Consider the following 23,675-nt stretch of genomic DNA (forward strand, 5'->3'; position numbering starts at 1 on the left):
GTGTGTGTTTATTGTATGACACAGCCGCATCATGTAATTTAACTAAGTGGAAAAGCTAAGATGAAAGTAAGCCGCTTGGTTCTGCTCTTCCTAACCTTATAGACTTCCTCTTTCTCCCTCCCTCTCTCTCTCTCCTTTATTTTTCTTTCCAGGATGGCACCATTGACTTGCCACTGACCTACATTTGGGCAATTTCACTGCACCTACTTCATGGGTGAATCTGACTTGCCCACGGAGGTGGATTCTCTCTACACAACACATCACACATTTCTTTTCTATCATATTATTAATATGAGACCACTCAACCTCCTGAACGGTTGCTATGGCGCTGGGCAGTGTACCTCATTGTGCCCTAACCCCTCTTGATCCCCCATTAAAACCCTGTCCTTGCCTCCTCAAACACTCTGGCATCCAAATGACATAATGAGGATTCAAAGTAAGACACGTGGTGAAATATTTAAACAAAGAGTTGGCCTTTGTTTCATGCTGGTCTCAGAGGTGACAAGTCCTTCACTTCCACTGGCTCCGAGGAAGAAAAACATAAAATTTCAGTAATTGCAGTACAGATATAATTATTCTTCTGTATCTATGAAATGCTAAATTTGGAGCAATGTGATCAAACAATGTTGGAGATGCTTTGAGTGCACAGACAATCACAATAATTCCTTACGAAGTTAGATCAGGACAAGAGAAGCCCTATGGAGCAATGCTGATCCCTTAGGAGGATTGGCATCTTTAACCCACTTGTATTAAAAAATGAATTCAAGCGTCATTGCGTCCCTCTAGCAGATTAATTCCCAGTTGACCGGACACATACGATCCTCTGGAGGGTTTTGGAAAAGGTGTCGTCATAGCTGGATTAGTTTTGCCCTTTTTAACGTGAGGATGATTAGTAATAAACTTCTCTGCCTGCAGAGTCGTGTGTTTGCCCACATGTGTGCCCCCACCCCCCCCTTCAAATACAACCCCTGAATGCAAACACACACACGTACACACGCGCTCGCACCGGGCAAACGTGTTGTCATGGCAACACATACGGATGTCAACAAAAGAGGCTCCAGGGTGAACATTGTCTCCCTCTTGTCCAGCAGGGTGCAATTTATCTCAATGTAGCCATGAAAGGCAGCTATTTACATGAAACGAGAGCTGTTTCTGGGAAATAGGGGTCTCTCTGAAGGTTTTGATGTCAGCTGCCTGCTTTTAGCTTGAGAGTGGAAACCTAAACCATCTAGAGAGGGAGAGAGAGGGAGAGGAGCGAGCTGTAAACCTACCGAGAGAGCTCAGTTCCCTCATGTAGTTGAAGCTCTTCACCCTGAAAGTCTCTCACTGTTTCCCCTCAACACTCTCGCAGAAGGCCCAGCGTAGCGTGTGATTTCAGATGCTTACAGTTTGCACAGAGTAAATCTAACCCCCTTGCTTTATAGCTTATCCTTAAGAGAGTGGTCCTAACATCAACGTCAATATTTACAGGAATAGCCCGCAGGCAAGAGAATCGACCACCACGATTCAGCAGAGACATATTCAACCTTTCTCTTGCTCCCCCTCTCCCCCTCTCTCCCTCCCTCACTCACTCCCTCCTCTTTCCCTCACTTGTCTTCATCCCGGTTATTCCCGTTCTCTGCAGCAGCCTGCCGATCACAGCGCCAGGTGGATGAGATATTTCTCTTTGGGTTGCCTTTGTTTTGTGTGAGTGTGTCTTCTGTGTGTGTGTGTGTGTGTGTGTGTGTGTGTGTGTGTGTGTACTAGGTGCACCTTGCATACGCGTGCGCCACATCTTTGACAGGGCTGTGGCTTTGACACAGGCTCAGCGGCTGTTTGAGAGATGCTGGATGACGCGTGTCAAGTGATATTAAATGTGAGAGAACCACCCCACACCCCCCTGCTCTGCCCAGCCCTTCGCCATGGACTGTGTCTGCTGTGGTTAGTGTGAGCTATGACACTTTTCATTGGGGTTTTAAGGGGTGGAGGCGCCACGTCTGATGTACGAGGCCTCCCATCTCTGTGGGTAGAGTGGACACTTGGCCTACATACGTTCTTGGAAGGTCAATAGATACACAGCTACATCAGAAACGGTGCGCACATACTATACCTGACACATAACACATGCTTTTGTAATTTCGTAATCCAAACATATCTGGGTTAAGGAGGTTAGTGTATGAAATACATATTTGTCTAATTGCTTGGTAATTGTTAATGATGGGTGTGTATGTCAGTGGTTGCAGTGCTTTTGTGTTGTCTTTTTGCTCACTGTGAATCCAGGTCACTCTTTTTTACACAAGCTTATGTTGATTGTATTTTACAAGAAGGTAAAAGATATAAGTAGATTTGTTCTGAAAAAGAGAAGTGGCATGTAAAAGGTTAACCTATTTCCTGTGTATCATTTTTCTGTGGTGTCAGTGTGTGTTTGTACACGTGTGTGTATTTGCCTCCATCTGTGTCAGGTAATAATGTGAAAGTATGAGTAGTGGGCCGGTGTGCTCAGTGCTATAATGGGACAGACCTGTGCCGGGGGGGATGCTCAGGGATGTTAGGGAAGGGGCGGGTTTACACCAGGATGTGTGGCATGCGCCGCCGAACAGAGAACAGCGAGTGTGACCTCAGCGACTCCGGGAAGGAAGGGGTTAAGCACGAGCCGGCAGGGCTGCATGGGCTGCGTTACGCAAACTGGCGGCTGGCTGGAGCTGAAAGGGGAAGTGCTGAGCTCAGAGGAACGCTGGCTCAGAGCCATCGCTCCCTCCTCCCTCCTCTGAAACTCCCCCCTTCGCCTCCCCGGCCCTCCTCCCCGCCTCCCCGCTACAGCTGAGCGCTCCCCATGCTTCCCACCGCCAGGCGTGGTGATGTGTGTTTGTGTGTCTGTGTGCCTGTGCTGGAATGCAGCTTCCCCCTCGGCTGGGGCCTGTGTGTTTGTGTGTGTGTTTGTGTGTGGGTGTGCACGTGTGTGTGTGTCTGTCTGGAATGATGCCTCCCCTTGTCTAGTGTGTGACGTCAGTACACACAACGGGTCAGCTTAGGGCTAGGCTAGGGCTGTGTGTGCCTGTGTGCGCGCGTGTGTGTGTGTGTGCGCGTGTGTGTGTGTGCGTGTCGTGGGAGGGGGGAACAGGGGAGGAGTCAGTTATTGGAGAGAGAAAGAGGAAAGAGGAGGGGCTGTTTGTGAGCAGAAGGAGGTTGACTGCAGGGAGTCACTGAAGCCAGTATGCGTGCATGCATGAAGGCATCATGAGTTTGTGTCAAAGGGTGGGGAAGTGTGTGTGTGTGTGTGTGTATGTGTGTGTGTGTGTGTGTGTGTGTGTGTGTGTGTGTGTCGGGTGACTTTCCAAACGAAATGGGAAGGGTAAAGAGTGTAAGGTTATTTCCTGGCGTGGATAAGTGAACCTAAATACACACACAAACTTGCACATGTGCGCACACCGTCATGCTGTAGTTTTCAGTCCAGTGCTGTTAGTGTCCAACTATTTTCATATGCAAATGAATTCAGTTCACTTTCAGCCATGTTAGCTTCCACAGTAGTGGCTTTTTGTCTGTGTTGTGCTACTTTTACAGAATCTTTATGCTACATTTATTCTGTTTTTACCTTCTTTTTTTGTTTTTTACCCTTTTTTGCTTTTGAGCTTTGATGTCAAGACAAATTTTTAAAAGCTGTTTTTCATCAAAAAGATTCATCACAAAAGGATTTATAGGGCAAAGTTCAAATTAAGCAAGAGGAACACATCTGTAATCACTTTTGACAGGAGCAGCAAACGACATTTGGCACACTTTCTGTGAGCAAATTATACACAGGGTCTAACAAACGCAGCTTCCAGCTCACAAACACATATTCCAAAACCTATGAAAATCTTGCATTGTCATATTCTTTGTTTATTCTATACAATATCCTCTATGTCTTCTTCTTGACCGACACGGACCGCCTCATCTCAACCTACACTTCTCCTCCTTCACAGGAAGAAGGACACTGGTGCTATAATGTCTTGACTGTATAGGTTTGTCATTAAACAGATACTCAAGGCCTGAACTAGCAGACAATGGCTTTTCAATGGATCCCATTACCTTCGTCTATAGCTTGCTTGGCTCTACTGGGACAGACCTCTGCTAATTACGCACATTCATTTCCATCCAGCTGTAATTTCATTCACACTAATGAACCTTGCACATGGATTGGGATAATGTATAGTTAATGTACAGCCAGGAGACGGAATTAGCAGGCTACTGGCTTCTCCAGTGACAGAGATTTTGAATAGCAGCTAAAGGCACAGTTCACCCAATACCACACAGGTGCCATTCTGACATTACAGCAAATAGTGATTTTAGACTAAAGTGTCTAATAGTTAAGTACGACAAACATACCCTGCTTTGTTGGAAATGTAATTCTATACAAGCAAAACCATATCTAAAAATCCATGTTTGTTTTTGCTTTTTCAGATTGCAGTAGTTGTAGTGAACAATGCTTTTACCTTTTCCATGTTATCAATAGCTGTGACTTTGTGGAGTGTAGCTATGTTACAAACTGTGTCATCTGCATTTAAAAGAAGAGGCTGACATTTTGGAAAATACACCTGCTTTCTTGCCGAGAGTTAGATGAGAGAATTGATGCCACTGTCATGTCTTCACATCTAACATGAATCTGGAGCCAGCAGTCGGTTCGCTTAGCTTAGCACAAAGACTGGGGAGAATGGGGTCACAGTTAATCTATAATGCCTCTAATGCATTATAGAATTAACCGTTTCCTAACTGATTACTGGCAGTAGCTTGATATTTACTGTACAAGTAAAATGACAGTGGTATCAGTCTTCTCAAGAAGAATACAAAAGCTTATTTCCCTAAATGTCAGACTATTCCTTTATGAATTGTATTGAATTGTATTTTTTTTGTACCTGCATTTCAGGTTTCTTGCAACCGGGTCTTCCATCTGTTACCAACTGAACTCATTTTCTCATCACTTTGTCCTTTGTGTCTTGTCTCGATCACATCCCTGAACAGAGGCTTCACTGTCTTTCTGTATTGGTCAGCCTTCTGAACGCCAACCTTTGGGATCAGTCAGCAGAGCAGTAACACCAGCTCTGCCTGACAGGCCCAATCCAGCAAAATTAGAATCCATTTTGAAAGTGATAGTTAGAAAATTGCAAGTCATTCCTGATGTACCGCATGGAAACTAAGTGGCAGCAGCCCAGTAGTCGACTGTCATTTCAACCGCCAGCTGATGACAACTCCAATCACCCACACAGGCGTCAGTGCACACACACACACACACACACACACACACACACACACACACACACACACACACACACACACACACACACAGATATTCTCTCCATCCCATCCTTATGATTAGCATGCAGATTTTGCTGTCAGAATCTCAAGCGGAAGTAAAAGCATTGAAATTCATAGAATATCTCAAAACATTAATTTATGCTTGTCTGTGTCTGTCGGGATAAGCATTGAGATTGTGAGTGAGTGCGTGTGTGTTGGTGCGCGCGTGCATGTGTGTGGATGTGCGGGCGATGAAAACATACCTGGCGAGAAAAAGGGCTTTTTGGTGTAACAGAGGGTTTGAGGCATAAATATGGCCGCCCCCGGAGCTCAGCTGTGTTATTCCAGCCCGTCCCACACCTAGGACACACACTCATGCGCACACATGCCTGGAGCAAGGTCTCCTGCAGAACAACATTGATCTCTGTTTATAGTCTCTGTATGGGTGCTTCCTTATAGGACCACACACGCATGCACTCATTGTTACTCACACATGCCGACGTTTTAAGATGCTGAAAGGCCTTGTATTTGTCTTTGTAGCCTTATTAACTGGGTCATTTTGAGGAGCCGCAGTGAAGGAAATGCTGCTTTAGCTGTGGGTGGGATGGAGGTTGTGTTAGAGGTGGGGGTCGCCCAATAATTCTTGACCCTTCCTCGACCTGCTGTACAGCCTTGCTTTTCTTCAGTTGTGGTTCAGATCTCCTTTCAGTAGGGCCTCTCAGTTCAATCCAACTGAGCGGATTGGATTCCAGTCTAGTAGCCTTTTCTCAGAGAAGTTTTAGCAGGCTATCTTTGGTCAACATAGAGTAGGATCCCATGTTAAAGCGCCAACTACCGCAGGTGGTCCCCTCTGGATCAGAGGAGCTCTAGCACGGCAGAGTCAGATTTAGGTGTTGCTCTCTGTCTGTCTGCAGCTCATGAGGTAATTTGATTAATGTGCAAGGCTAAAGTGACTCGGCGCAGGCGAATGGGCCTTAAATATCTATTTGCTATCTCTGTTTCTCCCTCTTTGCTTTTGTTGACTTGCTTTCACACCAGCCCATTTGCTTCATCTTATTTCTTGCCCTGAAATCAATCATGTATTCAGGATGTATCACACTCACACACTCACACACGCGCACGCACACACACACACACACACACACACACACACACACACACACACACACAAACACAGACATACACACAAATACAACGGATGAGTGCTGCCTGAATTGCGTGGTGCCATATTAGATTTAGGTGACAGTCACTCATGAACCAATTCAGCCAATAAACTTAATGACCTTCCCACTGCTGGGTCTGAATTTTCTCCATTGACTTGGAATCTTAATTTGATTGCGGAAATATATGTATGTTGCTCAATCTAATTTTCTCCAGTGATTTCAGGACACTGAGCACTTTTGTGCTTAGACAAGCAAACCTTTCAGGCCCGGCCCCCGATCACCGCCGATCGCCTTCATGCGGGAAGCTAAATTGTGTTTTATAGGAAGCGTATAAAGGCGGCATTCTGCCGTCACAGCAGATGTATGTGAAGGAGTTGCAGGTCTTAGTTTTGGTCCTTCCTCCCTGAAATAAGAGCAGGAGTCCGGCATTTCTGGGGCCCCCTTGTTGTTGAATAGACAGAAGTGGTGCTAGTTGGGCAAGAGAGGGCATGCTGGCTTATCGGCACTTATACAATTTCAAAACGAGAGAGAAAGATAGAGCGAAGGGCTATTTGGGGGAATGCTTTGATGTGGGTCCCCCAAAGAGTGTGGGTGGTCCGCAGGCCTTTGTGGGATTTGAACATATATATACATACGCTCATTCTCGCTCAGTCTTTCACACACTGTTTTCGCTGCCTTACACAGCGCTTTGGGCCAAGTGTGACTTCACCAGGGCGGTCAGAAGGGGTTTCTAGGGCAACCTCACAGAGGCCTTGTTCTAAAAATGGCCGCCATGGTTACTTTGAAAGCCAACCCTGGCCTCTTGAACATGCACAGAAAAGAGCCCTGAGCACCACTCGGGGAGGGGAGCTGGGTGGACTGGGTGAGGGGGAAACCAGGCTCTTTAATAGCTAGCACATGAGACACTGAAGGTTTCAAACCCACCCAACCAGGAGTCATGGGAGGTGTGTGTGCGTGCGTGCATGTGTGTGTGTACCTAAACAGTAATATCCCTGTACTCAGCGCTTGGCTAAATTAAAAGGGCATTTTTGGCGTGGGGGGCAGTTTTTGGTGCCCAGACGATTGGACGGGGAAAGGCGAAACTCATTACCTACCCATCTGTCAGAGAGTGAGAGGGAAAGAGCTGTGGGAATGTGGATAGAGGGAGGGACGGATGAAAAGGGCTTGGAAGGCAATAGAGTGAGAGTGTCCGTTAAAGCAAACGGAATCACAACAGACTTCTGCTTTCAAAGGAGGATAAGTCTTTTATCTCCATTAGTTTTTCATTTTCCATGTGTTTTGAATTTTAAAAAAAAAAAGTACCCCCGTTAATTTTCTCTATGGGAAAAAGACAAACCTTTGTAAAAGAAAGTGCAGCTGCTTTTACGACAGTCTGATAAGTGTTTGTATCAGAGGTTGATTTGTCTTTGAGCTCCCTCAGCCCCACATGTTTTTGATGTTCTCTTTTTCTCTCCCCTCTCTGGACCAGGGGCCACTCTTGAAACGCAAGTTTGTGTCACACACACACGCACACACACAAACATGCACGACCACTCATACACACTAAATGTATCAGCAAGTATGAAAAGCCATTGCTCATTTGTATGTTTTCACACAGCTAAATGTGTTAGCTCCCAGTTCTACAACCAGCTGCACCATGTAAACCTTTTTGTCTTGTTTAAGTGACTGTCTCACTCTCTCTCTCTCTCTCTCTCCCTCTCTCTCTACCTCTCTTCCTCTCTCTGTCTCTCTCCCGCTCTCTCACAGCTGTAGACATATAGGCTTTGATCACTGCAGATGCAAGTGGCTGCCATATTCGATCCACACCCCTCTTCTGTGGATATTGTTAACGAACATGTACTTCCTCTGCCAGCTGGCTTTCAGAATGGAAAAGCATATCTCCATGGCAATGTTCTGCAGTTCTGCACTGTTAGATATTTGAAGCCAACACTTATTGGTTCTGCAGATAATGCTGAGCAAAAGGGCACATATAACAATATATTACTATTTCTGATTTGACGCCTTTGCAGTGTTGCAGGTTCGCACCGTCCATGCTAATGGAGCCTTTTGAATTTTGGATAAAGTCTAACTCATGCAGTGGGTGTTTAAACAGCCTGCCTGACTCTGTGTTTCTGCTAATGTCTGTAGGGAGGCTGTGGAGGAAAAATATAAGGCCTCTACATCCAGCTTGTTTTATTTTTATATGCATCCTGAGGGCACATCCAACACTATAGGCAAGGGTTGTGACCCTGTTTACATCCGTCTCGATTTTTCTTCCTGTTCACCTGTATTCTTACTGCACCTCTCAACCATCAAGAAGGCAGAAAAACCACTTTGACCTGACCTCTGTTCAGTTTGCTCGTGTACCCCTCAACCCATTTCCATCTACATCCTATGAAATATTCAACTCCCGCCCCTCCCTTCTTACCTAATGTAGAGGCCCAGAAAACACTTTGATATCTGCATTAATACATGCTTGATATCACAGCGATGCGTCTGCTCAGCCCTTTGATAAACATATTTAAGAGATGTATGTCTTTGCCTGGTCCACATGCATTTCAGAGATCTCCTCTGAGCACATAAATGCATTCATAAGCTACTCTCTGTCTCTCCTAACCACTCCCATTATTAATAAATGCATGATCTCACGCTGTGGCTCGGTGTGTGCGTACACGTTTGTCTCTTTCATATGCTCATGAGTGTGTGTTTTAGGCCACCGCCGGGGACCCCGCCCTGCTCATTCATATTCATCCTCGCATAATGACCAGCCGTGCCTCCGGATAGCGCAGTCAGGATAAGATCAAACAATATATTCAAACAAGAGGCTGTGTTATTCATACTGTATCAGCCGCACTCACTGCTCACTTCCTCATCTTCTTTCTCAATTCCTCCTCTTGCAGTGGATTCACCGAACTCAGTTCCCGCATCTAGATTTCTGTCAGGCTGATTTTAATCTCACTCAGAGTCATAACAGTGGACTGCAGCTGGTCCTGATCATGCTCTCGTGATAGGAGAACATGGGGCCTTTGGCAGGTGACTGTAGCCAACTGAGTCTGTTTCATATTGTTCAACTCCATGCTGCGTCCATTCTTAGAGAGTTACTCAATAATGTCATTTACTAAAGGGCACATTCAATGAGCTGATGAAGTCATCCAGCTCTCTTTTCATAAATGTTTAGGCAAAACTTCCATTTGCTGGCTCTGTCTGGAGACTATAGATGCCTGATCTTATCTGTCTTATTTGATAACGATTGGTTAAATCTTTGGTCTTGTCTTAACAATCAAAAGTTGTTCATGTGGAAACTTAGTAACTAAAAATATCTTAATTAGTTAATCTCTAAAGTAGTAGCAGTAGAGTTTGTTCTGTAAAATGTCAGAATATAGAGTCAAGAGTCCCATGTGATGTGTTCTTAATTGCAAGTTTTGTTGGACATACTGTCCAAAAGTAAAGTATGATCGAAGACAAAGAAAACCAGCAAAAATTCATATTTGAAATAATTTATTAATTATTTAATTTGTTATTTGTCTTTGCATTTTTGCTCAAAAATGTATTTAAATGATTCATCTCTATAAAAATAGTTTCTGATTAAGTTTCTCTTCGACTAATTGTTGAAGAGATGAAAGAAAGAAGGATAGCCCTATATACATTGTACATACACTACAAAACAAACCTCATTATTTTCTTTCTCACTTTTCTTCAGGTTTTCATCTGAGCGGCACAGTGACGGACCCCGCCACACCCTCGTCCCCGGAGCTTGTATGCAGCGTGAGCGTCAGCTTCGACCGCTGCAAGATCACGGCGGTAACATGCACCTGCGGAAACAAAGACATCTTCTACTGCGCCCATGTAGTGGCGCTATCGCTTTACAGAGTACGGAAGCCCGAGCAGGTCAAACTGCACCTGCCCATCTCAGAAACCCTGTTCCAGATGAGCAGAGACCAGCTGCAGAAGTTTGTCCAGTATCTCATATCAGTTCACCACACAGAGGTGCTGCCTACCGCACAGAAACTGGCTGACGAGATTCTGTCACAGAACTCGGAGATCAACCAGGTCCACGGTGAGGAAAAGTGTGTGTGTGTGTGTGTGTGTGTGTGTGTGTGTGTGTGTGTGTGTGTGTGTGTCAGTGTGTGTGTAAAGAAGGTTGGGGGCATGTTTAAAGACCACGTGATCATGTGGGTCTGTGTGCGTTTTCCTGCAGCTACATACGTACATGTATTGACTGCATGATGGAGGTAAAGTGTGGCAGGATCAATGCTACTCATTAGTGAGATCCAAACAGTAAAGGAGAGACTGTGTGCCTTTAATCAACACTATAGACCCGTTATTTACCACTGAGAGAGAGGGAACGATACAGAGACAGAGATGAAGAGGTTAGCGGAGAGATAAAGACGGGGGGAATATCGCTTGTTATCGATATTGTTCCTGCTGCTTACTTTAATACAAGAGGGGAAACTGAAGGACAAAGAGCACAGAGAAAGAATCTGATGGCTGCATGGGACAGAAGAAGGCACGAGGAAGCATAGATGTGTGTTTATGTATGAGAAATGGAGTTACACAGAAAACAGGCTAGGAGGAATAAAAACTATGAGGAAACGGAGAAAAGAAGAGGTGTCAATCAGTAGGCAGAAAAAGAGAGAGACAGGTATTCATCACAAGAGAACTATGATTTTTTTAAACATACTATTGATCTATCACCCTTCCATCAATATCTCTGGAAATGTGAACTAAAACATATCAAATGGATTGCACCATCTCAATTATTCCTATTCATTTAATCGGCTTGAGGGTCAGTTCAGGTGCATGCATATATATATATATATATATATGTATATATATATATATATATATATTGTATATATATATTTATCATTATTATTATTATTATTATTATTATTATTATTATTATTATTATGCTATTTACTTTATACCCTTTATCAGAATTAGTCTTCATATTATACTGTATTTTTCCACATTTTGCCTACCAGGAAATGACATTACAGTCATTCTGAGGAATAAAGAAAAAGGCACACTTACAGTGTTGGACAAACTACTTAAAATTCAAATGCACTGTGTCAGTTCAGTGTTTGACTGTCAATATTACTTTGAGTAATGGGTTATTTGTTTTGCTTTGAAAAATATGCTTGAATAAAGTGCAGAATAAGTGGGGATAGTATTAATGGAAGAGGGTAGACTGCATGAAATTATATCACATTAATATTATTTATATTAAATTGCGATTGCAGCCGGTTATTCCACCGTCATCATCAAATGACTGAGCACTTTTTCTGTTTGTTTCCAAAGTAGTTCCCGCCTGCATTGTAAAGAAGGGGCTTAAATTGTTTGTTATCAATCTGGGAAATAAGTGTTACATCACCCAATTTGTAAATGTAGCGTTGTGTATTATTGCCTCCCAGTGCTGGTGATGTACTTGAGGGTGTTCTTATATCAATAAGCTTCTGAGGACACAAATGAATGTTGTCGCAGGTGTAGAAAGGTGAGTTCAGTCGTCCAAAATTAGTGTCTTTTTTTACCTGGCCATTTAAAAGGTAATGGTTGATTTTGTTAGACAGAGGTTTAAATGGTGGTTACGGAGAATAATGTGTGCAGCAGTGAGGGTAAAAGCCTTAAAATAGACATCAAATGCAGAATCAGTGGGTTGCTGGGAAATACACAGCATATTATCTTATAATAATGTATTATTCTATACCAGTAATATTATACTTTTTAATTAGGATAAGAGGCAGTAAAGATAATGCAGTGGCCTAATTGCATATATAACATATCTGTATGTCTGTATGTGTGCAGGGGCCCCAGACCCCACAGCAGGAGCCAGTGTGGACGATGAGAACTGCTGGCACCTGGATGAGGAGCAGGTTCAGGAGCAGGTCAAGCTTTTCCTTTCCCAGGGAGGGTACCATGGCTCCGGCAAGCAGCTCAACCTGCTCTTCAGCAAGGTCGGGAGCCAGCAACATTCATTTTCACACATACAGAACATAACAACATGCATACAAAACATACCAGCCCTGACCGCCACAGGCACATGCACATGCACACTCTGTTCAAAGTAATCCCAGACAAAACCACTTGCATATATGGGCACATACTTTGTTTTACACATTACCTTCTGCAATTAGCTATAGCTAAGCGCAAAATGCAATTTAAAGAGAGAGAAAGAAGTATAGAAAGAGGGAAAGCTTGCACTACTTTCTACCCACTATTAAATGATCACATGAGAGATGTGTGGTTCTCTCTGCTGCCTGGTATTACAGAACCAGAGTTAGGCCAGCATTAATGTGCTGTATACTATGTAAAGACTGCAAGCCAAGGCCATTATCATCCACCCTGCCCAGCTTTTAGAACGTCTCTCTGCTTCATGCTCTTTGATGCCTGTTATATCCTTTTCAGCACACACACACACACACACACGCACGCACAATGACAGCCACTGTACAATTGCACAGACACAGACACATACACACTCACACCCCCACATTGAGGCATGTACACACTCATGTACACAAAGCTGGCCTCAAATAACAAAAAGATGTACTCTATACGCATTTGTGTATGTAAGTGTTTCTGTGTCTGTGTTTGTGAAGTGTTGTGACTCACAGAAAACATGTGTGTGTGTGTGTGAAGCACATTTAGGAATCACTCACCATTATTTAATTTTTCATTACTTTTCACCTAAAAATACCCTGAATTCTTAAAAGTAGCAGCTCTGTTTAAACCGATGTTTACTTGGATTTATTTTTATTTTTTTTTATCCCCACACACCCAAGAGTTGTGTTTCCCGCTGCAAGAAGATGCTGACCACTAAAGTTTACAATAAACGAGTCCCCCTTGCGATTAGCACCGCACAGAAAATCCTCCAGTAAGAGAAGGTGAAGAGAAAATAAGGAGAAAATGGTGCTGGTGCTGGACATGCACCAGAGAGGGGAAAAAAAGAAATAGTTATATTACTGAGTGGTTGCAATACATTTTGCTCTTTTTTTAATATCAGATCTCTGAAGTTCTAATTTGAAAAGCATGAGTAAGTACTTAAAATATTTAGCCCTTAAGTACAATGTAGCTATGTTTGCATCTTGTGTATGTGAATTAAATTTCTATGTGACCTTGTGACTTCTGCAGAATGTTTCTCAAATGAAACCACAGAACTACCCAGAAAGCCCGATACTAGTTTGAATGGTCGTCAAGATTTGGAGAATGAAAAGCAAGAAGAGGTGTCAGCAACATTTGAGAGACATTACAGTTGCTCGCTGACACCGAGCTCTAAAAAAACAAGAGACCACTGCACAGCATGGGCCTCTGCCAACAGTTTCTATAGACATACAGGACCCGTGAGATAGATATAACCCTAGCAGGCGGATATGGGCCTGTCCTTTTAAAGCATGTTTGTCAAGCATTGTCAGAAAGTGCTGTCTGAGGTGTTTATCAACTTCTTTCCATTCAGTTCAATTCAATACAATTTTACTAAGAACAACTGTATGCAGCAGCTCACCACCTAGATCAACAGCTCACACACAATAGATGGAAAATTATACAGAATACTGTCTTCTTAAAACAAGTTAATGTTGAATTGGTAATAAATACATGAATAAATAAAGATATCTAAATACAGATACAGATAAATATAGATATCGAAAAACAATCTAAAAGATACACAAACAAACAAGGCTGTACAAAAGCTTTGGTCCTCATTTGATTTTGTCATTGATAAACTTTAATATATGCATTTTTCAATGTGCAAATTCTTGTGTCATTTGTTTGTGCAGTGTGCAGTCCACTGTAGTCCTGCATGTCTTGTCTGTAAATTGTGAGGGCTGTTTGTTGGTGTGTCTTTGTATGACTGTGTGTGTGTCCCTGTTTGTGTAAGCTACACTTGTACGTAACTGTCCTCCCTGTGTCCCCTCCTCTCTCCTCCTGTAGGTGAGGGAGATGCTGAAGATGCGTGACTCCAACGGAGCGAGGATGTTAACACTGATCACAGAACAGTTCATGGCCGACCCTCGGCTGGCACTGTGGAGACAGCAGGGCACCACCATGACCGACAAGTACAGACAGCTCTGGGATGAGCTGGGTAAGGGGAAAGATACATCACACACACACACACATACACACATACACACATACACTCACACACCGATTGTCATACCAATGTGCACCGGCACAGACAGATTTAGCAAGGTGGGTGATCGAACTCAGACATTGACACATAGGTGCTCGTACACACACACACACACACACACACACACACACACACACACACACACACACACACACACACACACACACATTTTTTCCTGTTTGTTTATTTTTCCTTTGTTTCCAATCAGACACACACTCTCAGACGCACACACTCTTCACTGACAGTCCGGTTTCTTCCTCTCATTATGAATGTAGGTTTGGCAGCTCAGCTAGAGTGTCTTTGTGAATTACAAGCCATTTAACGCGGCACATCAAACCCCATCAAAACCCCAAATATTATGACCTCCGTTATGTTTTCCAACACATCACATCATATATTTAGTCGATGTGACAGAGTGCTTGCTCGCTCTTGCAGCCGTTTGGTTTGATAAAGTGTGTAGTTCCTTTGACAGACGTACTGTACCTACAGCAAAACACTTCCTCACAAACCGCAAAAGCAGCGAGCACATCTCCAGGACAGCAGTCGTGCTGTCTCCTGTCTTTGTTGTTTTCCTCTAATGTCTTGGTTGCTGCTACTGCCGCCGCTGCTGTTGTTGTTGATGATGATGTTCGTTTTCTCCCTTTGGTCTTGTTCTGCACTTTGTGAGGACAGCGCAGTGATCTCATCTGTTTCAATCCCACGTATTTTTGGAAGTGTGTGTACGGTCTCTTTGAAGTCCACACTTCAAACCCTTCTTCCCAAGTCCTTATCACTCCCCCTGATGTGTGGTGAATGCTGCCTCTCGGCGCCGCTCTCTCTATCTCTCTCTCTCTCTCGCTCTCTCTCTCTCTCTCTCTCTCTCTCTCTCCCCCTCTTTTGTCTTTCTCCTCTTTGAGCCGCAGCTACTCCTCTCCTCCAGACACAAAGCCATGCCTCATTCACTTGTCCTCACCCATGTCTCCTCGTCCAAATCATCTCCGCTCCCATTTCATTCTCTGCTCCCCTTTTTTTTCTGCCCTCCCTCTGTTCTACACCTTTTGTATTCCTTTTCTCTCTTCATGTTCTGTCTCTGTCCTTGTCTTCGTCCTTCCTCCCAAACTCTCTCTGCCTTTACACACATACATACGTACAACATGATCACACACACGCACGTGCGCACACACACACAGACACACACACACACACACACACACACACACACACACACACACACACACACACACACACACAGAAACACACTGAGTGTACATATCTCCAGCAGTCTTGAGAGTAAAATCCCTGAATGTGCTTGCCTCCTTGGAGACGTAGCCACTTTTCATATTCTGTTTGTTCCAATTTACTCCAAAATGATATGTGTGCAGTCAGCATTGCCTCGGGACTAGTTAAGTTCTCTGTTTTCACAGAGTTTTGTATTCCAGTGCAAGATGGCGGCAGCATAGAAAATGTACTCTAAAAGAAAAAGAACCAATGTTCAGATGTTGCCTGTCTTTGAAAACTGCCTTGAGCTTTTAATCTTGCATGATAACTGTATTTTAAATCTCACCTTCCTGCGTTGCATGACTCACTACTTACATCATTGTCACACATTGGGAAGTAGGGCAGGTAACTAAAGTGTGTGTGTGTTCATGTTTTGTGTGTGTGTGTGTCCAGGAGCCCTGTGGATGTGCATCGTACTGAACCCGCACTGTAAACCAGAGCAGAAGTCATCATGGCTGCGCCAGCTGCGCAGATGGAACAGTGTGGACGTCTGCCCCTGGGAGGATGGTAACCACGGCAACGAGCTGCCCAACCTCACCCACTCACTGCCTCAGGGTGCCCATGGCAACCAAGGTCAGAGATTGACAAGTTTTGTGTGTCTGTCAATAATGTCTTTACTTTGCAATAACGTATCTCACAGTTGTGAAGGTCAGAGGTGCTACATGTAGCATTTGAAAGCATCAGCATTGAAGCCTCTGCCTCTTGTGTATGGAGGATCCCTATTCACCTAAAGAACCATTCTTCATTCTTGTCTCTTTTGTTTTGCTTCAAAGTTGTTTTTCCATGTAGCACATTCACCCTGAACACTTTCGCTCGGTTTAGACAAACGTAGAGGCTCACTTCCTTTAAAACATCAGCAGAGTTTCTGTGGTGTAGAAACCAGTTCAGGCTGCCAGTCTTATAGGTGACAGTTATGTTTATTTACAATCATTCATGTTAATGACCAAAAATTAAGATGATATTAGTATTAAAAAAGCTGCCAAATGACCATGCATGTGGGCCCTATCTGCCTTTTTCCCACCACACGATCAGGCATTAAATCCTCCTCCTCCTCCTTCTTCTGCAGAGATGCGCCCCCACAGGACTGTGTTCACACGGGCCATTGAGGCCTGTGACCTGCACTGGCAGGACCGACACCTCCAGCACATTATTGCCAGTGACCTCTATGCCAACTACTGTTACCATGACAACCAGGAGGGTTCCCTCTTCGACTCACGCGGGTGGCCTTTGTGGCACGGTGAGTCTTTGTGTATATAAGTGTTTGTGTATGTGATTGCATGTGTCAGATTCTGCTCAGCAGGTGGGATTGAGAATGTACAGTGTCCCCAAGGAGAGAATATTGTGGTTTGAACTTTGCCTTTTCCTCAGAACATGTCCCGACGGCCTGTGCCAGGGTGGATGCTTTGCGTTCACACGGTTACCCAAGAGAAGCCCTCCGACTAGCCATCGCTGTGGTAAACACGTTACGACGGCAACAGCAGAGACAACTGGAGCACTTCCGCCGGCACAAGAAAGGTAAAGCTAATTTTTCACTATTCAAGGATTTTTTTTTTTAGTTTTCAGAATATAAATCAGCAAGCATTCCCACAAATTCACTAATTATGCACACACTCAAAACCAGCATACATCCAACTCATATATTATTACTCTATAACATCACAGAACAATGAAAGCATGGAGAGAAAAGAGAAGAGGAAATTGCCAGTGGCAAAAAGAAAAATTATTTTTTATTCATTGTCCTTATTCATTTCATTTGATTTAAGAGCTTGTTCATTTTTCTAGTACAGGTCATTTTATAGAATGTTTTCAGTTTGTATTGTGAAAGCTAAAAATTTTCAGTTAAAAATATATGTGTAAATATACTGTATGTGTGTGTTAAGTGCGTCTTTATCTGCTCTGTCTCGTCTCAGAGTTGCTCCATAAAGGCCATACCTCCATAACCAACATGGAGGGCTGGGTGGGACACCCCCTGGATCCTATCGGTACCCTGTTCAGCACCCTGACAGAGTCAGGACGAGCGGGAGAGGAGGGCTCCAACACCTGCTTAGACCTCTCAGGTACTGCTCCCTAAGTAGTTTCCTGAATACAACAAATTTACACATATTACTTAAATATATCTCTGCTTCTATGGCAGCATATGAACCTAATCCAAAAAATCAGGTCATTATTTATGTTTTGTGTGTGCTTTCTTATTACCACATACTAATACTATATGATTTGTATATGATATATATGACATTTGCTGTATAATAATATGTATTCACCGGTAACACAACTACCACATACAAAACAATATCATAAATATAGCAATATACAAAACCAACACAGCTATAATCATGAAAGTATGCAAACATTTCTGTATTTATACAGATGTTTATAAATACAAATGTTTCAAGATGCTTTATGTTAGTCCCAGTGATTGATTTGAAATGTGGAATGACATGATACATGATTTACACTCACTTACTTGCCTTGTTGACTACAGAGGAGTAAGTTTTAGTCAGTGTAGTGTAATAAGATGCATTTTCAGGTCTTTCCTATTTTTCAGCTTTCATCAGTAGTTTTAGTTTAAATGCAGATTCACAGTCTGTCTCTTTTTCTTATCTTGTAATGTGTCCTCTCATGTTTTTTAAATTCTCCTCTCCTACACTCCACGATCGCTCCGTCCCTCATTGCCTCCTCTGCACACAGAAATAGCCCTCTCCTCTGAGGTAGAGAAGTGAATAGAGGAATGCTCCTGAGGCGTTGATCTTTATTTTGGATCGTTGTTGGGTTCAGACCTCTACTTTGTGACTGACACAGAGTGGTTTTCCATAGGAGACAGTTGGCCGCTTTATGAGAACTCACTTCCTTTGTTTCAACTCACTTTCTCTTCATCTACCTCTGGTGTTTTCGCTTCCCTCTCCTCTCCGCAGACTGCTCCAGTGTTGTAAGCCGAGCAGACCTCCAGCGAATGCCTGTGCAGCGATTGCTGGGAGACGGCGAATCGTACGTGGCCCTCGCAGTGGAGACGGCTCTGATTGGCTTAGGCCAGCAGCGGGTGATGCCTGACGGGCTGTACGCTCAAGAAAAGGTGTGTCGCAATGAAGAGCAGCTATTGGCCAAGCTGCAAGAAGTGGAACTGGACGACTCCCTGGTCAAAATCTTCCGTAAACAGGCCGTCTTTCTGCTAGAGGGTGAGGGAGCTGACGGATTCTATTTCACCCTCATTCTCCCTTTAATTCACTACACCTCCCAGTCTCCACACATATACATAGACACACCTCCTCACATTGGAGAAAAATAACACATTGGACTCTGTCTCACTATTTATTATCCTTTCATTTTGTGGTGCAAACAGAGGCTGAGCTGCCCTGGGCCAGACCAAAATGAGCTCTTTACACAGTAACACCAGGGGTATTGTGTCAGCACACACATGCATGCACACACAACAGTGTGTACATTTACAAGACTGGAGCTGGAGCAGAATGGGGCTCGGTTATGGGAAATGGAGAAGGAGGAGGAGGATGGAGGTGGCACATCCTGGAGGGCCTGGCCCAGTCAGTCTCCTCTCCAGTCCCCACCCTAACCCCAGCCATGCCTCGGTCCCGGCACGACCACCCACCTCTGGCTCCGTTACTAATAGAACACCAGGCTCTGAGGCCTCTGCGGGCCCCTGGAGGCTGCAGCCGCGCCACTGTGTGATGTGGTCTGTGGCTTAGGAGCCTGTTGGGGTTTAAAATAACCCACCAGAGACGAGGGGAAGTGCAGGAAGAGGGGGAGGGAAGGGAGAGAGCGTGAGGCCAAGTCTGCACACACGACCATATGGTTTTTGACGTCACGGTTTGTTTTAATGCTGCGTGGCTTTGCCTCTTCCTGGCTGGAAGGGATAGACCAGATAAGTCACTCTGTATACAACAGAAAAACCACAAGTCAGTATACAACAAAATGAAAATACACTTGTTAATTATCCATTTATATTGTCTATACCATAAAATGCACTGACTTGATGAAACCATTTCCATCGTCACTAGAAACAGCCCCCCTTTTTATGTTTGTGTGTGTGTGTGTGTGTGTGTGTGTGTGTGTGTGTGTGTATTTATTTTCTGTGTTTTTCAAACAGCTGGTCCGTACTCTGGCCTCGGAGAGATCGTCCACAGAGAGAGTGTTCCCATGCACACCTTCGCCCGCTATCTCTTCACCTCTCTCCTACCTCACGACGCTGAACTGGCGTACAAAATTGCACTGAGAGCCATGCGGTACGTCTCTTACCTTTGTGTGTGCTTACGTGTTTCTGTAATCATGTCAAAAACCTTGTAAATCAAATTTTATTGATTTTTCATTTGAAGAATTAATTGCTGGCCTTTGGATTTGAAAAGAAAATCCTCCCAAATTTGGTCTAAAGGAGCCTTTTAAAAAACCACTGACCTCCTAAAACTGAATGATCATATTTAGATTTGTCCAGATTCCATCTCTATAACTTGTTTGAAGTTGTGATGACTCCTACTAAAGTGAGCTAAACATTGCAAGATAACATATAGTGATCTCTCTGCATGCTCTCCTCAAGCTTTAAAGTCAGTCATTGTGGCTGATCTCTCTATATTAAGCTCCTGTGTGTATCCATCTGTGGACAATGTGTACATGTGTATGTGTGTTAATCAGTCTGCGCTGCTGTTTTGATGTTGTGACTAGTGGGAGCTGGATCAGTGAATATTAATTACATTAATGAGAGTGTAATTAGTGTGGCTGTAATGAGGAGGAAGCACACATACACACATACACACACACATATACTCATGCAGGGCCAGCAGGGAGAGGGCAGTGTCGGGAAGATGTTTGTTGTGTTTCTACAAAGCCAGGCCTCTCTGAGTCCATCGCTGTCGAACTGGCAAATGATTAGTGAATGGATGAGGAGTGAGTTTTTCCTTGCACCATCGTGTGTCACAGCTGGACAAGCAGAGAACAAAAGGACAACAATCACACCTTCCTACAGTTAACCAGTTAGGAGCAATCAGGAAGTGAAATAACATGCTTCCAAAACCAAAACAACACGGCTGGATTTCTCATTGAGGGGTCGTGTGGTTTCAAGGTTGCACATCCAGCCGCTGCGTGTCCCCTCCTTGCCTCTAAATCCACATCCCAAACCTGTTTTTCCTGAGTCAGCCACTCCCCACCATCCTTTGCCACTTCCCTTCACCTTCCCCGTTTCCTCCCCTCACCTCCTCCATTCCTCCCTCCCGTGGCGTGAAACTGGCGATTTAGAATAATATGGCCACTTATGGGTGCTCCTGGGAGCCAGGGGTGTCTACTCAGCACATAATGAATGTGTGTAATGTAGCGTAGTGTAATATGATAGCATATACCTCCCCGCTCCCACGGGACGGCGGACAGTTAAATATAGAGGAGGAGGTAAAGGAACCAGGGCTATTTTAATGAACCCATTATAACACTATTATTGATACAAGGAGAGAAAGAAAGTCTTGCTCTCTCTCTCTCTACTTTTCCACTTTCCACTTGCTCTCTCTATTTGTCTTCCCTCTCACAGTTACTCTTAAAGTGGCTTTTTTTTCTTTAAATGAGAGGAAGTCAGACTGCCTCCATACACAAACACGCATCCAGTAGAGTGTTTTAAAGTGTGTTGCGTGTGTGTGTGTGTTTGTGCGCCATGGATGAGGTTAATTAAAGTGTGTGAGAGCAGCATATGCCGTGCGATGGCTTGGTGTGAGCAGCCAACACAAAAACAGAGGAGCTGCCTACTGGTTCACGGGCTGCCCAGAATTTGACTATAGCTACAGAAGAAGCAGCTCGCCGCCTCTCCGGAGACTGTCCTTATCTCAGCTCTTTGGAAGCCAAAGAGACAAATCCCAGCCGCCTGTTATCATATGAGATTTCCATATGAGATTCAAGTCTTCCAATGCTAATGAATCTAGATCCTCTGCTGTAATCCACAACCTTTTGATCCTCTGCATAATCCATAATCTTTGAAAATACCGCACTGTATATCATAACTGCAGTCTGAGGTTATTCTCAGACAATGATATGCCAATGACACTCACAAGTAGCTGGCATCCTTTTTTGTTTAGGTAAGGCCAAACTGTTTGGTAGAGACCCCCTGAAAATACAATGATTTTTCTATATTTTCTTCTTTTCATCATTTCATCATTTCATCACGCTAATGTTTATATGAAAAAGCAAGACTTTCGAATTAAGATGCTGGGAATCCATAGTTACAATGGCAGAGGAAATATTCCGATTATTGACTTGAGTTATGGGCGGCACGGTGGTGCAGTGGTTAGCGCTGTCGCCTCACAGCAAGAAGGTTCTGGGTTCGAGTCCCGGCTCGGGCTCGGGGTCTTTCTGTGTGGAGTTTGCATGTTCTCCCCGTGCTTGTGTGGGTTCTCTCCGGGTACTCCGGCTTCCTCCCACAGTCCAAAGACATGCAAATGGGGACTAGGCTAATTGGTTACTCCAAATTAGTCCCCCGCCTCTCGCCCGAAAGGATGCTGGGATAGGCTCCAGCCCCCCCGCGACCCTACTAGAGGATAAGCGGTAGAAAATGGATGGATGGATGGACTTGAATTATTATAAGTAGCACCACACAATGAAACTTTTTACTCAAGCAAGAGTACAGATGTATTGGCAACAAAATGTATCAAAAGTAGAAGTACTCATAACAGCCCTTCATAATGATATACTGTATATACTGTAATACTGTATATTCTTGGACAGTCATTATTGATGCATAGCATGTAAGCAGCATTGTTCTGTTGTTGTACTGGCCATGATGAAGACAATAGTGCCTCATATTTCATAAACTGATCTTATGCTTTTTATAAAGAATCATAGTCTTAAACGTTACAAGTAAATATAGGTGTCAAGTAGATGCAGTGGACTAAAAACTGGAATACTTCTGTCTGAACTATAGGTGGGTTGTATTCTGTACAATGGACTTGTACTATCAGGAAGCATAGTACTTAGTTCATTTGTGTTCAAACAACTGCACCATCACTACAAATCCTACAACCCTTGGTGTCTTAGATTATGGGGAAGTTTAAAATTCTGGATGCAGAGATTTTCACCTTACTGCGATGACATTATGATGAGTTAGATGCTTTGCAGAAAACAATGCGTCAACCAAAGCAGATGTCATTTCAAGAATCCAAGGCACTTAAGAGCTGTGAACTAAAATTTGGGGTTACCCCTTTAGGTCACGTATGACTTGATCCCTCCTGTCAGGCACCCTGAAGGTTTCCAACTCTTGAACGTTTGTGTATAGAGTGGAGGTCTTCCAGCGGATGTGTCACTTAGCTGATAGATGTGTGCTTGATAGATTGTGAAAGTGAAGGGTGTTTACAGTCAGCGGGGAGGAAGGAGCGTGAGCTAGAGAGGTCAGTAGTCATGGTGATGCTGACCAGAAACCCAAAGAGCCCCGGGATTTAGGTAAAACCTGGCGGGCTGCTTTTTATCAACGTCTGACTCTTTCTTCTTCTCTTTCACTTGTTAAACGTTTTGTTCTTCCTAAATGGGTATTCCAATATGTCACGATGATCCTGCCGCTCTACTAAAACTACAACCCGACAGTTGTTTTTGAATATCCGATTGCTTATCTGTGTATCTTCACCACATGGAGACTCTCTCTTCACCATCGTCCTTGAATATTTCTTTTGCGATAAGTTTGACTGTGTCCCTTTCAGATGTGACAGGGTGCTACAGTGCCACAGGACCCGTTTGACACCTGAGCTGCTCCGCCTCCTCACTGCCTCGCACAAGGATTGATTGCCTCTTCCAGCTCACTCTGCTAGTATTTTATATATCATTGATGATTGCACATTTATATCCAGCCATGACAGTGCTGTAAAGAAATATGAGTTTAATTTGATGTTTTAAGTACACTTGACATTGAATTTAGTGTTTGCATAGTG

General features: G+C 43.9%; 1 protein-coding gene across 2 annotated transcripts in view; it reads left to right on the plus strand.

The window, feature by feature from the left end:
- The window catches only part of zswim6 (zinc finger SWIM-type containing 6), a 43,088-nt gene that overhangs the window by 14,754 nt on the left and 4,659 nt on the right, over positions 1-23,675 (plus strand). The window contains exons 2-10 of one of the 2 annotated variants that reach the window (XM_022757699.1): positions 10,090-10,446; positions 12,195-12,343; positions 14,319-14,469; positions 16,168-16,367; positions 16,843-17,011; positions 17,143-17,289; positions 17,685-17,831; positions 18,690-18,950; positions 19,877-20,012. In XM_022757699.1, coding sequence (XP_022613420.1) covers positions 10,090-10,446; positions 12,195-12,343; positions 14,319-14,469; positions 16,168-16,367; positions 16,843-17,011; positions 17,143-17,289; positions 17,685-17,831; positions 18,690-18,950; positions 19,877-20,012 — 1,717 coding nt within the window. Of the gene's footprint in view, positions 1-10,089; positions 10,447-12,194; positions 12,344-14,318; positions 14,470-16,167; positions 16,368-16,840; positions 17,012-17,142; positions 17,290-17,684; positions 17,832-18,689; positions 18,951-19,876; positions 20,013-23,675 lie in introns of both variants that reach the window. The other variant, XM_022757698.1, reaches the window with a different exon arrangement.

The sequence above is a fragment of the Seriola dumerili genome, unplaced genomic scaffold (genome assembly GCF_002260705.1).
Source record: "Seriola dumerili isolate Sdu_G_001 unplaced genomic scaffold, Sdu_1.0 BDQW01000290.1, whole genome shotgun sequence".
NCBI classification, from domain to species: Eukaryota; Metazoa; Chordata; class Actinopteri; order Carangiformes; family Carangidae; genus Seriola; species Seriola dumerili.